The 15183-nt window shown below is 35.3% G+C and overlaps 1 protein-coding gene across 1 annotated transcript in view; it reads right to left on the reverse strand.

The window, feature by feature from the left end:
- LOC128986449 (pancreatic triacylglycerol lipase-like) overlaps positions 1–15183 on the reverse strand; it is a 31937-nt gene that overhangs the window by 16557 nt on the left and 197 nt on the right. The window contains exons 2-9 of the mRNA XM_054406828.1: positions 14245–14372; positions 13781–13912; positions 9499–9668; positions 8744–8998; positions 7735–7917; positions 6821–6977; positions 5220–5350; positions 3186–3228 (exon numbers count right to left, since the gene is read on the reverse strand). Of these exons, the coding sequence (XP_054262803.1) occupies positions 5227–5350; positions 6821–6977; positions 7735–7917; positions 8744–8998; positions 9499–9668; positions 13781–13912; positions 14245–14372 (1149 nt within the window). The 3' untranslated portion in view covers positions 3186–3228; positions 5220–5226. The remainder of the gene's footprint in view (positions 1–3185; positions 3229–5219; positions 5351–6820; positions 6978–7734; positions 7918–8743; positions 8999–9498; positions 9669–13780; positions 13913–14244; positions 14373–15183) is intronic.

Genomic DNA, 15183 nt, shown 5'->3' on the forward strand with positions numbered 1-15183 from the left:
TTTTTTTTTATTTATGACAACAGCTAATTTGCAACCAAAAGGTGAGTGAGCGTAGCGAACGAACTTCAACCTGGAGGCGAGTTAGCGTAGCGAACGAGCTAACCTGAAGGCAAGTGAGCGCAGCGAACGACCTCCAACCTAAAGGTGAGTGAGCGTAGCGAACGAACTTCAACCAGAACGTGATTGAGCCATGAGAACGAGCTCACTTATAAAGTTAAAGGGGGCAAAGCCCGCGGGTACAGCTAGTATAGTTATATTTATTTATTTATTTTTGCATGGTGTGCTTTTTGGACTTTTTGCATGTGAGTCAAGAGGAAGTGCATCTCTGTTTTTGTTAATTTTAGTGACTTGGCTAATTGTAAATGACTGAAAGGCTCAATAAACATTGAATATTGCAAACCCTTTCAAGGGAAAGTGGTCCAAACCCAAAGTGATTTTTTTAGATATTCTGGAGAGTCACCCTGTACCTCTGACAAAGAAGTCTGAGACGCTAACCACTATACTAACACACAACTACTATAAGAACACATTCTTGTTCTTTTTAGCGAATTTCCCTATAGGGAAGTAGCTATTACCGTAGGTGGCACGGTAAGACCTAGACCCGGGACCGATTTACTTTTTCATTTTGATGTCCCCAGAGGCCAAAAACACCATTCGTTCAAATTTTTATTTATGTATATATATATATATATAGACATATATATATATATATATACGTCCGTGAACGCGATAACTTGAGTAATTTTTGTCCGATTTTGATGAAATTTGGTTTAAAGGTGTAAAGCGGGATAAACTTGAATGAGTTCGCGAACCAGCACAATCGGACCATGGGAACGGGGCTTTACGGGGGGTTTTATGGGGTAAAAATTGGTTTTTCTCACTTTTGACCCTCAAAACACAAAATTTCCCGATTTATCTTTAGACCTTTTTAAAGAGCTTAAAAAAAACAAATAATTTAGTATACAGTCCACTCTTGGTAATTCAAACACTTGATAATTCAAAACTTTCGATAATTCAAAATGAAGGCTCAGTCCCTAGAGAATCTCTCAATATTTCAAATTTTTACCATGCATTTTGATACACTCGATATTTCAAAGTCCAAATAGAGGGCAGGTCAATTTGTAACACGCAGTAATTCGAAGTTTTGTCGGAGAAACACTCTATAATTCGAAGTAACTCAGTAATTCGAAGTTTTATCGGTTAACACTCTATAATTCGAAGTAATGCTGTAATTCGAAGTTTCGTCGAAAAAACACTCTATAAATCAAAGTCACGCAGTAATTAAAAGTTTAGTCGGCAAAACACTCTATAATTCGAAGTGATCTCTTCCTGTTATAACAAGAAACTATACAGTACAGTACATCCTGTTCCCATGGTAGGCTAGTTTTGGACGTTTTGATGTTTGTTTAGTTAGAGCAGTAGTCTGAGTTAGTTCGCTGACTTGTTTTTCTAAGTTGGCAATCCGATCTCTAGATTGCGCGACATCTCCTTGAGCACAAACGTCGTTGTCGACAGCTGATAGTTCAGCTATTGGCGAAATATATAGCGCTAAATAACAGATTTCTTTGAGACTATAGTAACTGAAAAATAAGCCGTTGATTGTTTAAAAGTGTACAAAAATACGGTATGATGTTTTATTGTAACGTGCTGTACCTTTGTATGTATTAAACAAATTAACTCTCTGTAATTCGAATGGTTTATTTTTCTCCTGATAAATCGAACTCTTGATAATTCAAAACTCTTGATAATTCAAATTTATATGCTTGGCCCACCAATTTCGAATTATCAAGAGTCTACTGTATAAAAGTATTTTTGTTCAATTATTGGTAACGGAGAAAATTAAAAAAATTGTAAATTTAAAATTCCCATGTTATTCTTATGGAGAATATTGTCAAATGTTGTAGTTTGCTTGTTTATAGACATATTTTGATCAAACTTGGCAAATTTATTTATTTTGTACTAAGCTATCAATATTTTACTCAAAAACACACTTTATTAGTTTCCTTGTAGCAGCAAACCTAGGTACTCGTTAAACCTAATGTTATTAAAATATATTTAACTGAAAATCAATTCAGACAAATGGAAATTCGCTTAGTCGGCAGGTTTGCTGCGGCGGGGGTATTTGATTGTTGCTTTGATAAAAATAAAACATGTTATAATCTACTGCTATTATCTTTGAAAAAACACATTTCTCTGGCTGTTCAAAGAATTAATTTAAACTAGAGGTCATCCGGTGGTCAAAACTCGGCCAAAAATAGGTAATGCACAGACTTCACTATTTTCACCCGACGCTGTAAATAAAACATGTGATTGGAATTTCTTCCATTTTTTTTGATTTTCTGTTTAGATTTTCCTTTTGTTATTTCGTCACCAGCAAGGCAACCCATAAGGCCCATGTTAATTTTGTATTTAATTTTAAATGCATTTGTTGTGCTTATTTTTTGTATATTTTAATTTATAAAGGTATTTTGCACATCTATTGGGAAATATCGTTCTAACAGTATGTGTGGATTTTCCCTCCGATGCACAGGAGCTAAGAAAAGTTTTTCAAGAAACATGCTTGCCTATTAATATATAGGATAAAAGAAATAGAACAGACAAAACACAAAATTTGTATGGTTTAGGCAGTTGATTTGTTTTGGAAACAAGAGTCCCTGAAATGTGTGTTTTCATTATTTTCTCATGAATTGAACGATATCCCGGAGTCTATCTAGTCTAATCTAAGACTTCAAGAAGATGACAAAGATGATATAAATATCCAAAACATACAACTAAATAAAAAGGTTTATACCTGATTGTGGCCTTGTGGTCCAAGGTTTATCCTGAACACTATATATGTATAGAATGTGATTTATGTACATTTTGAGTCTAGCGCGCTTCCATATCCTGCCTGGTGCACACGAAGTAAAAACGAAAAACTATGAAAAATTATGGTTGACCGGTGTTTTTTGTGTTGAAAACTTTCAACACACCTCTTCAGGGAAGATTAGGTATTCTTTCTTATACGGATCTGACGATGACATTCGCTCCGAAATGTGCATAACCCAGTAGGACAGACCTCGAACAACAAGGCGACAATCAGGTATTTTAACCTTTTAATTTAATTATCAATCAATAGGTCTGGAAACACCAAAACAAAAAATTAATCATCCAAAACTTGTCTGAAATTGTAAATGTATACTCACTATTGTTATGTCTTTTACTATTTCCAAGTACATCTCCTACGATCTGTAACAATAAAATTATACAACTTCATCTTACAGTGGGTAGGGGTTTTTTACGGCATCATCAAAAGCAATAGTTTTATTTTTGTGTGGTTTATTAACTTTAATTTTTGTCCACCAAAAAAATAAAGGTAAATAAACAACTAGGTTTAAATATTTTGATTTAGGTTTTCACAAAATAGGCTGCTGATATATTAAAGTATTAAATAAAGCACAACTGAGCGCTCTGAAATAATAATTATATTTTGTGGAAGTGACATGTTTTGGACTCCATAACAGTTAATCCCTGGCATTATTTACAAATAAAACAAAATTCAACAAGTTGTTTTTTTTTTATCAAATGTGATAATATTTCACATAAAGGAGGAACGAGTTAATATTTCTTATAATAATAATAATTGAGACAGTTTTTTCAGTTCTTTTGCAGTGTGAATCGATTGATATTTTATATATAATAGTTTATTTTCCCCATGAACATTGATTGAATTCAATTTACATTTATTTGGTTTGTTAGGGACTCAGTAAATCCCAACAGATGCCACAGTAAACCATGACCAAGAACAGCTCATGTTATCAAATCCCTATCTTGCCTCAGAAAATATTTGTTTGCTGAATTTCTATCTGAAAATATAAGAAACATTTGTAAATTTATAAATCTGAGTAAGTGAACTAAGCTGTCCTTATTCTTTCACTTAATTGTCCTGCCTGGAGAACAAGCTGATCTTAGACAGTAATAAAGCAATAATTCCATTTTTATTTAACACACATCCTTTACACATCTTCACTTCACCAGTCACCCTGGTGGGTCCACATTGTGTATGAATTGAATCTAATCTAATATAGTATTTAGTATTACCTTAACTTAAGGAAAAAATCCAATAAACTTTATATTGCTGAGTTAAAAATAAAAACACATCACATTAAAATTATCTCATCACAATTTTTGAATTCACACTGCCACTAGTGTTGAACTATAACACTCTTATCACATGTGTGACACAAAAGATTTATCAATTATGTAAATATAGCCTTGCGAGCTTGCAAATACAGGAACACATTATGCTCTGCAATTATCATTGAAATGAAAACTATAACTGCACACTTTAGATAACAATGACAGGGACCTTGAAAAACATTTAAGGTAGACCCATTTCCCCCATTTACATGATTGTAACTAAGTTTTTATTAGATTATTTTTTTCTTATGTTCCAAGTAAAAGACTTAACCGATTAAAAGACAGGCTGTTCACTTCACATCAACTTCTTAGAATGTGGCATTAAATTAATTGATATTATCGCTATACTTTACCTTACCCTGAATATTTTTATAACTATATAGATTTAAATTTCTTCCTCTTTCTGTAACTTTTCTGATCTAAAACTTTATTAGAATAGTGCTATAACACTTTAAGTGGCCAAATGAGTTTTTTCCGCAAAATTCAACGCCCCCTGGGATATGGTCCTTCAATAAGTTTATTAGCTTCAAAATTCTCTATTCCTCACAGGGTTGCCACCTTATGTTAAGGAAAAATCGGGACATTGCCACCTTCCACCCGAATTAAAATAGGCTTATATTACGGGCATAAGGAACCAAAATCGGGACTGTCCCTGCAGAATCGGTACGGGTGGCAACCCTGATTCCACAAGCATTTACATTGCTCTATCAAAGCATGAGATGGGTGAAATAGGATACCTTGGGATTAAGCTCTCTTTTGGGGATATGCATTAGTGTACTTTTAAAAAGGTCGTGCATTATTAACTAAAGTACAAATAATACTTATTTGTACAATAAGTATTGTACAATAAGTTGTGTTAATAAGTTGCAGAAGCTAAGGTCAGCCACAGCACTTATCCTTGAAGTCTACAGAACTACTGATGTGATTGCTTCCTGTTTGCCAAAGACAGGCAAGATGTAAACAGACCTTTAAAGGTTTTTAGTGTCTTAAAATTTAAAAATTATAAGTGTAATAAAAGCCCATTTGTTCAAATAACTTACTTTGGTCTTACAGGTCTTCAGAGTCGTAAAACAAGTCCAGTAGGAGAGACTTCTTCACCTGGACATGTTCCTCTGGTTGCAGGACAAATGGTGATTTGTAACCAGTGACGAGGTAGAACTTTCCACTAGCACTGCAATGTTGTACACCTCAGATTATCTTCCGTTACTTTATACAAAAATAGTGGAAGAATATACTACAGTAAACCTTAGTTAATCCAGATCCCATTATAAACTATGCAGTTTTGATGCACAGCAAATCGCACACAGTTGACCAAAATGATACTTAGTTACACAATCAACCGCTAAACTGAGACTATAGTAATAATGAGAACTGTATTGATTTCATGAACATTAAGACGTATTCCACAAATTATTCTTTAAGAGGTTAACTACTAAGTTTTAATGTTATTCATTTATATTAGATATACACTATTTAAGGTTTTTTTCCTGGGAAAAGATGTTTAATTAAGACACAAGACAAACTCAACTCATGCTAAAAAAAAGTCTGCTGGCTCTTACGTTAAGAATATTCAATTTAATATACACTCTCTTTAATTCAGATAACTACTTAAAACCACAATTTTCTGGATTACATTAATTAATACAAGGATTTAGTGAACTTTTCAAAGCTGATGATTTACTAGAATTAATAGTCCCTATTGTAGTTGTATTGTTTAATTTGAGCTGGGAAAAATAAACATAATTAGGCTAATTGGAAATCTACACATTTTACGTATGTATACACTGTCAACCGTAGATAATACAAATGTATGATATCAAACTTTAAAGTCACCAGGGAGTTAAATATGAAGCATAACTGATAAAAGTTCTCATTGGGGTGATTTGCAATAAATGTACAAATACATGAACTTTCTTATACATAAGTGTGGAATTTGGATGCATTGTGTACTATGATTTCACCAACTCCCAAACCTTGTACCCTGTATACTTTGAATCTTTTCTTTCCAAAAGGACCAAAAGTTGATGAGAATATCTGATTGAAACTATTCTTTACAGATTTTTTGAGCCAGACAAGTCTTAACCAGTTGTAAAATTACAACAACGCCTGTAGCTATTCTTAGGTCCACTAGATATACAGCACACATTCCTTACTCCCCTCACTCTCAATACTGGGCTGACGTCCTTCTCTCTCTGTTTGCATCATGCAGGTGTTGCTGTTCAATGGTAAGGATGCGATAGAACAGCTGCTAGTCCAAATTTGAAAATAAACCAAGCCCTTGTTACTTCCATCAGAACACAACTCTCTCCCCACAACTATCTTTTTTGGAATGGGTGTATCTCGGCGCTTCATTTCTATTTGTTGGATTCAGATTCCCAAGAGTTTTAGATCGTGTCAGTTCAAGTGGCAAGCAGGATGCGCACCAGAACTCTTCTATTGCTGTTGTTTTTATTATTTTGTACTTTTTCCCAACAATTAGTGACTCTCAGTTATGTTGGGGCTTTTCTTCATCCCTTTCACTCACCATCTTAACTAACACGATCTTTACCCTTACCTTCCAACCGAAAAGCAGGTGATCAGCAGTCTCCACTGAACTACCACACAACTATTTTATCTACTACAGTATTTTCAAGACAGTTACTTGGCAGGACATGGATCGCCCATGAGAACAGTCGCTGAGATGCTACAATTGTCAGTCTGGTAGTGATGCCACGAGTCGCATCTGGTAGCAGGAAAGCCAACCTCCGAAGTGATAGATTCGATAAAGTACAAAGCTGCTCTACGATGTGAACAGCTCACTGGAACCGAAACACAATCATTTGTCATTCATGCAAGTAAACACCATGCATTTCCATCTAGTTTGATAGTATATTTACGGTAATTTCTAAATTGAACCTTTCCTAACAGTTTGTGTGACCCTTTTTTGTGATGATAAACAACTTTTATCGTTTGTTAGCAGCTACTATTGCAATTTTAAAAGGGAGAAATCATGGCAAAGGGTTTTGTCAGTATCAAATGTACCATCTATAAACACTGTCGAGCTAAAACATACAGGGATGATGAGATTTTTAAATCTGGAGCAGATTAATTTTTAATGAACAATATTTTAATTCTTGAATATAAAAAAACATTTGTTGTTGGAAAGGTCTTGGTGTGCTCATGCCAGAGCCTCTTTCTAAAGACTTTCCTACGAAATTGAGTCCTATTCCAATGCCTCAGCAGAAAGTGGCAAATCAGTAATATTTTTAATTTTATGCAGTAAAACTTGTAATAGAAAGAAATTATTCTTAGCTACTAGAAGCCAACACCAGTAGGTCAACAATGAGCAAACCAAAGGGAATTGGTTATTATTTATGTTACATATTTTCCACCTTTGGTTTCAGAAGTACCTCATGTAAGCTTCAAATCGTTTTCACTGTGTATATGTGAAATTTTGTTTTAGTTTTGATCTGATGTTTTCCAAGACATTGTTAATACATAAGTTTCCTCTTTCTTCATTAACAAGATTCACTTCTACATTAAATACCACAGGGTGACACTTAGGGAGGCACTTACAGGAAGACACCTCACATCCGGGTTGCTGTGACCCGCCATTCGGGTAGAAATCAATGTGACCCATCGGCCCAGACTGACCCAGCAGTCCCGCAGCCGAGTGTATGATGTCTACGAACACAGCATCGCCTGCGTCCAAGCTGACGTCATTCTCCATTGGTACGTAAGGGAGTGCCGGGTCCAAACCTGCTCCAAATACATCAAATTTATAACTTGCTAACAATGATTCTACACAATTACCTTTTTGATTTTTGTTGCCTTGGAAGTTCTTGTTGCTTTTGATATCTGATGAGCATTTCGCCACAGGTTGTGGCATCTTCAGAGGTTACTATCCTACACTTACATCCTAATATATACACAGTTTATATACACGAGAGAACTTCAAGGCAACAAAAACCAAAAAGGTAATTGATTAAAACTGTTCTTGAAACTGGGTTATATCACAGATTCTACACAGGTGAACTACATGTATCCACTGCAATATTCTAGGTAATATCCAACTGTATACATAATGAAATAAGTGTTTCTTGGTTAGAACTCAAACTGGTTTAAACTCAAAACCAAATATGAGTTTAGAATGGTGTGCATATGATCTGTTTAGCTTCGTTACTGACTAAGAACAGCTATTTCATTAAGGATCATCTATTATAAAGCTCAACGATCAGGTACAGCTGGGTTTCAGATTAGCACTGCCAAAAAGCTACTGACTTTTCTCAGGATCGATCCAGCAAATTTTGATTGTTAGGCGAGCACATTAACCACTCAGTACCCAGCCAGTCCTGCATCCTGAACACTATGTTACTATTTAGTCTTGTTTTATATTTACTTTGTGAAATATTTGACTATATAAACTCATACCACGAGGATAACTATACTGCTTCTTATATACTAAGCATTCTACTTGTCTGTGCTCATATAAAGATCACACTCTTAAAAAAACTATTATTGACAATATAACTAATTATAAATGTAACTTTTCAAACAATTAATCTACTTGTGAAACTTTACAAACCAGTGATCCGGGATACCAGTCCGTGGCCGAGAAAAGTTCCAGCATGACCCGCTACGTGAGCTCCCAAACTGAACCCTACGATGTGGATGTTACTGGGCGACACTCCTGCGTATACGAGGTGGTCCAGCAGCTGGGCCAACAGACCACCCACCTGCTGCAGTCCTCGTGAGGCGACAATGGGGTAGCAGGAGGATTCACCTACCAGCACGGACCAGTCTACCACCACCACGTTGTACGGCCCGCGGGACAAATAGGCTGCAAACAGTAACCAACTGGAAACATCTGAAGGATTGTTGGGTCAAAATAAAACTAGTTAAGGGCTACTTCCACCACTGAAAAAACTGTAGGGAAATTAGAAAGAATGGATTGAATGATCCATAAAACCATACTGATACAAAGGGTACATTCTTCCTTTTCCATATGGATAGTAATGTATGCAACTACAAACACTTAATTCTGTTACACAAGTTACAGTTACTAGTTGTTATTAATTCTCTTAATAAGGCTTGGCTTCAGGAAAACCTTTATTAATTTTTGACTTCGCATCTAAACCATAAACCATTTGATCAATTTTTTTCACAAAAAGAATGGACCTATAAACACGAAACTCTTAAAGAAAAATCACTTTTTAAGAATTATAGTTTAGTGTAAATGGTACTTACGTCCAATGTCTCAATAAAAATTTGAGGGCATAATGAAATTTTTTACCCTCCACATTTTCCATAATAATAAGAATAACTCTATGGCATAGTTACCATCTTTCATGCTGACCATAACATCTGTCTGATAATCTTGAAGGTAACCGTGAATGAGAACTTTTGTTTCAGAAAAAACATTGAACCACTTTGATTGAATTGACGATTTAGCTGGATTCAATGGCTCAAATTCATCATCTTCGTAATAGTCCTCTTCATTTTCAATTTCCCTTTGAAAGTAAACATCAAAATTATCAATGAATATCATGCTAGTTGGACATGATTGAAGCAAAGTGTATTAAAACAATAAATCATTATAACTAAGGTTTAGTTGTTTCTTTTACTGTTCAATGTTTTTATAATGAAAAACAATGTTGCTAATGCAAAAAAAGTCTGAACCAAAAGTTAATACGAAAATGAACAGATATGTTATAAAACTGCAAAAAATTAAATTACAGTTTTGTACTGAATAACCAATAAATACAAACAGCAATTACATCCACGAGCGCTATATGAACAGGTTTATTTTTTGGCTATGGTCAAAGCGCTGAGGAATAATCAAAGACTGGGACGGGTGGCGTCATCCTGTAATCCAGATACTAGGAGGTTACGAATTGTGGATATTTATAGGCTTGCACTGTGGATGCGACACTCCCTGGTGTGGATTAACGTCCTCACGAGTGAGTACTACGACTATCCGCAGTACTATCCTGAAAATTAGACCAATTCGTATATACCAAGGCAAAAATGTGGTTCGGATTCCACTATAAACTGTAGGTCCTTTAGTTGCCATTGGCTGTATGGGCTATTAATTAAAAGCTGTGTCTAAGGAATAAGTCAGCCTTAGTCACTAACAAGACTACAAGATCGCGCCACTCATCCTAAACTCATCTCCATTCATACTTGGCTTAAAATACCTACTTTGTATGGTTGCAGAAAAACTAGAAGATCTGAAGGCCTTAACCGAATTATTTATGAAAGAAACAGAAAAAGTAGGCCTAAAAACAAACTATTCCAAAACTAAGTACATGCACTTTTCAAGAAACCTGGATAATACTGAAGAACCAATAGAAATTGATGGCCATACATTTGACAAAGTCAACTGTCAATCAGTTTTAAAGGGAAACACTGTAGGAAGGCGACCCCGGGGAAGACCTAAGCAGAGGTGGTGGAAGCAAGTGCAAGTAGATTTGGAGAGAATTGGGGCAACGGAGGATGATGCGAAAGACCGGTTAACTTGGGGAAGATTTGTTGGTGCGGCCAAATATCACCTCCGATATAAATAGCCCTGGGAGTAATTAAGTAAGTATGGTTGCCATTTCATTGAAAAGTATTAAAGTAAAGTACAAAGTAGTATAAAGTAATAGTCCGGGTAAAATACACTATGAGGTGGGCAAAATTGCTTTAAGCAAATTTAAGCCATATTTTCAAATTATACATACAGGACAATATATAAACAAAAATCCGACAAAATCCGAGCATGGTAACACTGAGAAATTTGGGGTTTTGTAACATAACAAAATGCAATATTTTACAATAGACAAATACAGTAGTGTATTCCCCACATATTGTAAAGCAGCTATTTATTTCTTGTAAGTAGGCAGTAAAATGGTTGGCAGATTTTTTTAGATCCCTTTATATGCTAATAATAATATTCCTCCAAATTTTTATATATAAATATATATGTATATATATATATATATATATAAATTTCAAGTTGCTGAAATTTGTCTATTTTATCTCCGCCTCTCTCACATTTTCCTTTCCCTCCCTAGTCATGTACTTGTGCATATAAAGCAGTGGAAATTACACAGCTGATTAACACCCACTGTATTTAACAGCTGATTGTTATTGTTTAACAATAACATATTTAGTGTGTTTACAAATATTACGTATTTCAATGTTGTTGATATAAAAAGTGCTTTACTTTTTTGATATACGAATAATAAGTATTTTTAACGTTATGTTGTGGACATTTGTTTAGTTTTAGTATAGTAATAAATTAAAATTACCACAATTGTGTCATTTGTAATGGTTTGTACCAATGAATTATACTATTTCATTGGCAAAACTGCCAAATATCGTTGTATGTTTCATAACCTAAAGAAAATATCACCATGGAAGTCTTATCAGGTCAGTGTGCTATATGTAAGAAGTCTGATACCAATGATACCCTCATAGTTTTAAGCCCAAAAGGTGCTGAAGGAATTAACAATGCAAGTAAACTACGCCAAGATGTTATAATTGTAGCAGATGGGTTTAAAGTACACTCAACGTGCCGAAAACGGTACACGGACAAAAAAGATATTTCTATCCTCCAGAAGCAAAGAAACGATTCCCCAGTTAAAAAAAGAAGCATTCGGTCAACTGATGTTTCATTCAGGAGCAACCTAGACTGTTTATTATGTGGTACTTTTGTACACTTCAATGATAAGTACGGGCGAAATGGCGAAGGCATCCGAGTACAAACAGACACCTTTGCACACTCGATTATGGCATGTTGTAAGCAACGACAAGATGAATGGTCACATATCGTCTGAGGACGACTGGAATATCTTGGACTTGACCTGCAAGCTGCAGAATGTGTGTACCATAATTCGTGTAGGTAGTGTTAATTTTCGCACTGGCAATCTCATCCCTAAGCTATATGCATGTAATGAAAATCCATCCGTAAAAAAACGAAGGAGTGGTCGTCCAGAAAATGAACTTCAAAAAGATGCATTCCTACAAATATGTGCTCACTTAGAATCACATAATGACGAACAGGTGACAGTTGGAGATATCTCGTGTCATTAATGGAGGGGTTTCTGCAGGGAACAGAACTTAATGCGTATGACAGAAGATACATGAAGCGTCAACTACTTGAACACTATGGAGACAATATAGTAATATCTGGACAGAGTGGAAAAGTTGATGTTATCACCTTGCGAGAAACAGCTAATACGATTCTTCATTCGTATTATTCAATGCCAAAAGAATCAAAAGAATCTGCTACAAAATACCATTCACTTCGTGTGTATTATCAAGTTCATGTGTGGAAATCAGATAGTGACGCTGCAAATCCACAAGACTGGGGATGGTTGGAGAAAAATAATGAGTATTACCCTCTAATGTGCGACTTGCCACCAGCTCCCGCCTCTTTACTTTCAAAGGTACGATGTAATTGTGCCTCTGGTTGTGTAACAACACGCTGCAGTTGCCGGAAGAATGGTTTACCCTGTACAAGAGCTTGTGGACACTGCCAGCAGGCCGGCTGTGAGAATGAAATGGACATTGAGAAGGATAAAGACGTTGACAACAACTCAGACCTAGAGTGATGTAATGCCTTAACATTAATTTATAACTAATCTTCTTTGTATTTTTGTTCTTTGATATCTATGTACATTAAGTAATAAACATTATCACTATATCATTTGAGTGTTTGTGCATTATTCTTTTCTATTAACACATTTTATTGACACCAAAGGGACAAGAGTGAGGGAAAGCAATTTCCATGTAAATTGATGACCAATAGCTCAAATAAAAGCCGTTACATCACTGAACATTTTGAGACCAGAACGAACTGGAAGCCTCATTTAGAACTGGAGATATAAGAAAAATAATCTTAAAAAATGTTCAAAATACGAAACGTCCATAAGAAATGTATAGGGTAGAATTTTTATTTTAGTATATCTTTAGAACGAATAAAGATATTAAAAAACGGATTTCGGCATTGTGATCTGCGTGAAAATCTACTTTATTATGATGTGTCACAACACTATCTTTACATTTAAGAAATTATATTTATATCCAATATGGCGGATCCAAGATGGCGGCCAAAAACGATTACGCTGTCAAAATAAAGTACCAATCACCCAAAAAATATATGCGGTGGTCCCAAGTCAATATCTCGAAAAATGTGGATTAAAAATGCAGTGGGGTGTCTTTTTTTGAAAATATTCCAATATTGGGAAAAGCCGCCATTTTAAATCGTGATTTTGGAGGTTTTCCCATGGCCGGATTTTGTCGGATTTTGGTAGAGACCTCCCCTAATATGTAATGACAAGAATTCTGCTTTGATTGGCTTTAAAGCAATTTTTCCCAGGTTAGGTATATATTTTTCGTATTTTACCTGGACTATAAGAGCTTGTGTGAATCAGTTGTCTGAACAATCCCAAGTTCAAAACAACAGAGAGTCTACTAGACTGAATTTGTATTACTGTATTAGTTTTTATAAAATGACTTTATAAGTTTTATAACTTTTTTAAACGTTCTTTGCTATGTTATAAGAGTCTGCATGCTCCACATTGTTTGTTTCAAACAGTACAGCGGTGTAATTAAAGCATTTAAAGATCCACCTTACCTTTTATTGTAGGGAATCTCTGTCTTGAGTTCTTCCTCCAATACAGGTTTTGGAATATTAGTATTGTCTGTCACATTGTCCAGGGGTTGTTCTTGGGGGAGAAATAGTTCTTCTGGCTCCTCTGGATTTTTCCTGGAATTCCTCAAATATTTATTAAAAAGTTGCTGTTGTGTAAGCTAAACTCTCTAACAAGAGCGCTTAAGCTTTCGTTGTATTTAGTGAGAGTGATAAAATATGTGATGAAAATGACACAACTGAGTACCATATGGTAAAGTCAAAAAATGTTCATTAAATTCATTATGCATCTAAACTGTGGTGTGTTGCAAAACACTGTGTGTTTTTCCATCAGTCTGTGGACATTTAAAACTTGTTTTCACAATCTATTTAACTAGCTTAACTCGACATTAGTTTTAAAAATTGGTTCTAATCTGCTATGTTCTAAGATTTAATCTCCAAACACTTACCTAGTGTACAAGTGGAAATGAACGTCTTCTGGCTTTGCTTCAACAAAACTACTGAACACACAGTGGTACATGCCTCCCAGCAGATCCAGAGCCATATCCAGCTCTACGTCAGCAACACAAGCACACATCTTTTATGAGGAAAAAATTAACATTTTACAAATTTATGATGTAACATTTTTCTTTACAATCACCATAATTCAAACAAAAATTTTTTGTTTCATAATTCAAACAAATGCAGTCTGTACCCACAGCCACAACACAAAGGTGTGTTATAAAGACTTCAAATTTCTAGAAATTAAAAGGACAACTTTAAGGGACTTTGAACCGCCAGGCTTGTTCCCAGCATCCGACCATAAGTAGAACGGAAGTAGTATGGTGGGCTATCTTGTGACCCAGTTTTTGCTGGATCATGGGTACTCCTGGGCTTTTTTGTACAGAATGGGGAAGACCGCCAGCTCAAGCTGTCTGTACTGTCTCAGCATTGCAGACAAGGCTGAGCACACCTTCTTCTTCTTCTGTGACAGGTGGCATAATTGCCAAGCCTCTTTGATCCCTGAGATCAGCTTCAACTTCTTTAGGGTTATGCTCCAGGAAAGGGCACTTGAAACTGTGTAAAGCATAGTTCTCCGAGGCCATACTTGGGCTAAGAAAGTCAATACGATTGTTGAAGTCAGACTATTTGGGGCAAAAACTCAGATAATAAGTCGTATGATTGTTCTTTACAGGCATTACTAGGTGAATTAGCTTCCCTTCACAACCCAAATGAATTGCTAACTTTGTTGGAGAGCTAGATTTGGCTTTGAAACAACAGACAACAATTAATATTTCTGAAAAGTGAAAATCATCATTTATTTCTTTATTTTTCATTACATTTCAAAGAGTTTAATCAGGTCAACGGTTTGTATATATTTTAAATTGCCAATTGCTAGAAACTGGAAC

The sequence above is a fragment of the Macrosteles quadrilineatus genome, unplaced genomic scaffold (assembly GCF_028750875.1).
Source record: "Macrosteles quadrilineatus isolate MER2022 unplaced genomic scaffold, UCM_ALF_1.0 Scaffold_2__2_contigs__length_208266976, whole genome shotgun sequence".
Taxonomy (NCBI): Eukaryota; Metazoa; Arthropoda; class Insecta; order Hemiptera; family Cicadellidae; genus Macrosteles; species Macrosteles quadrilineatus.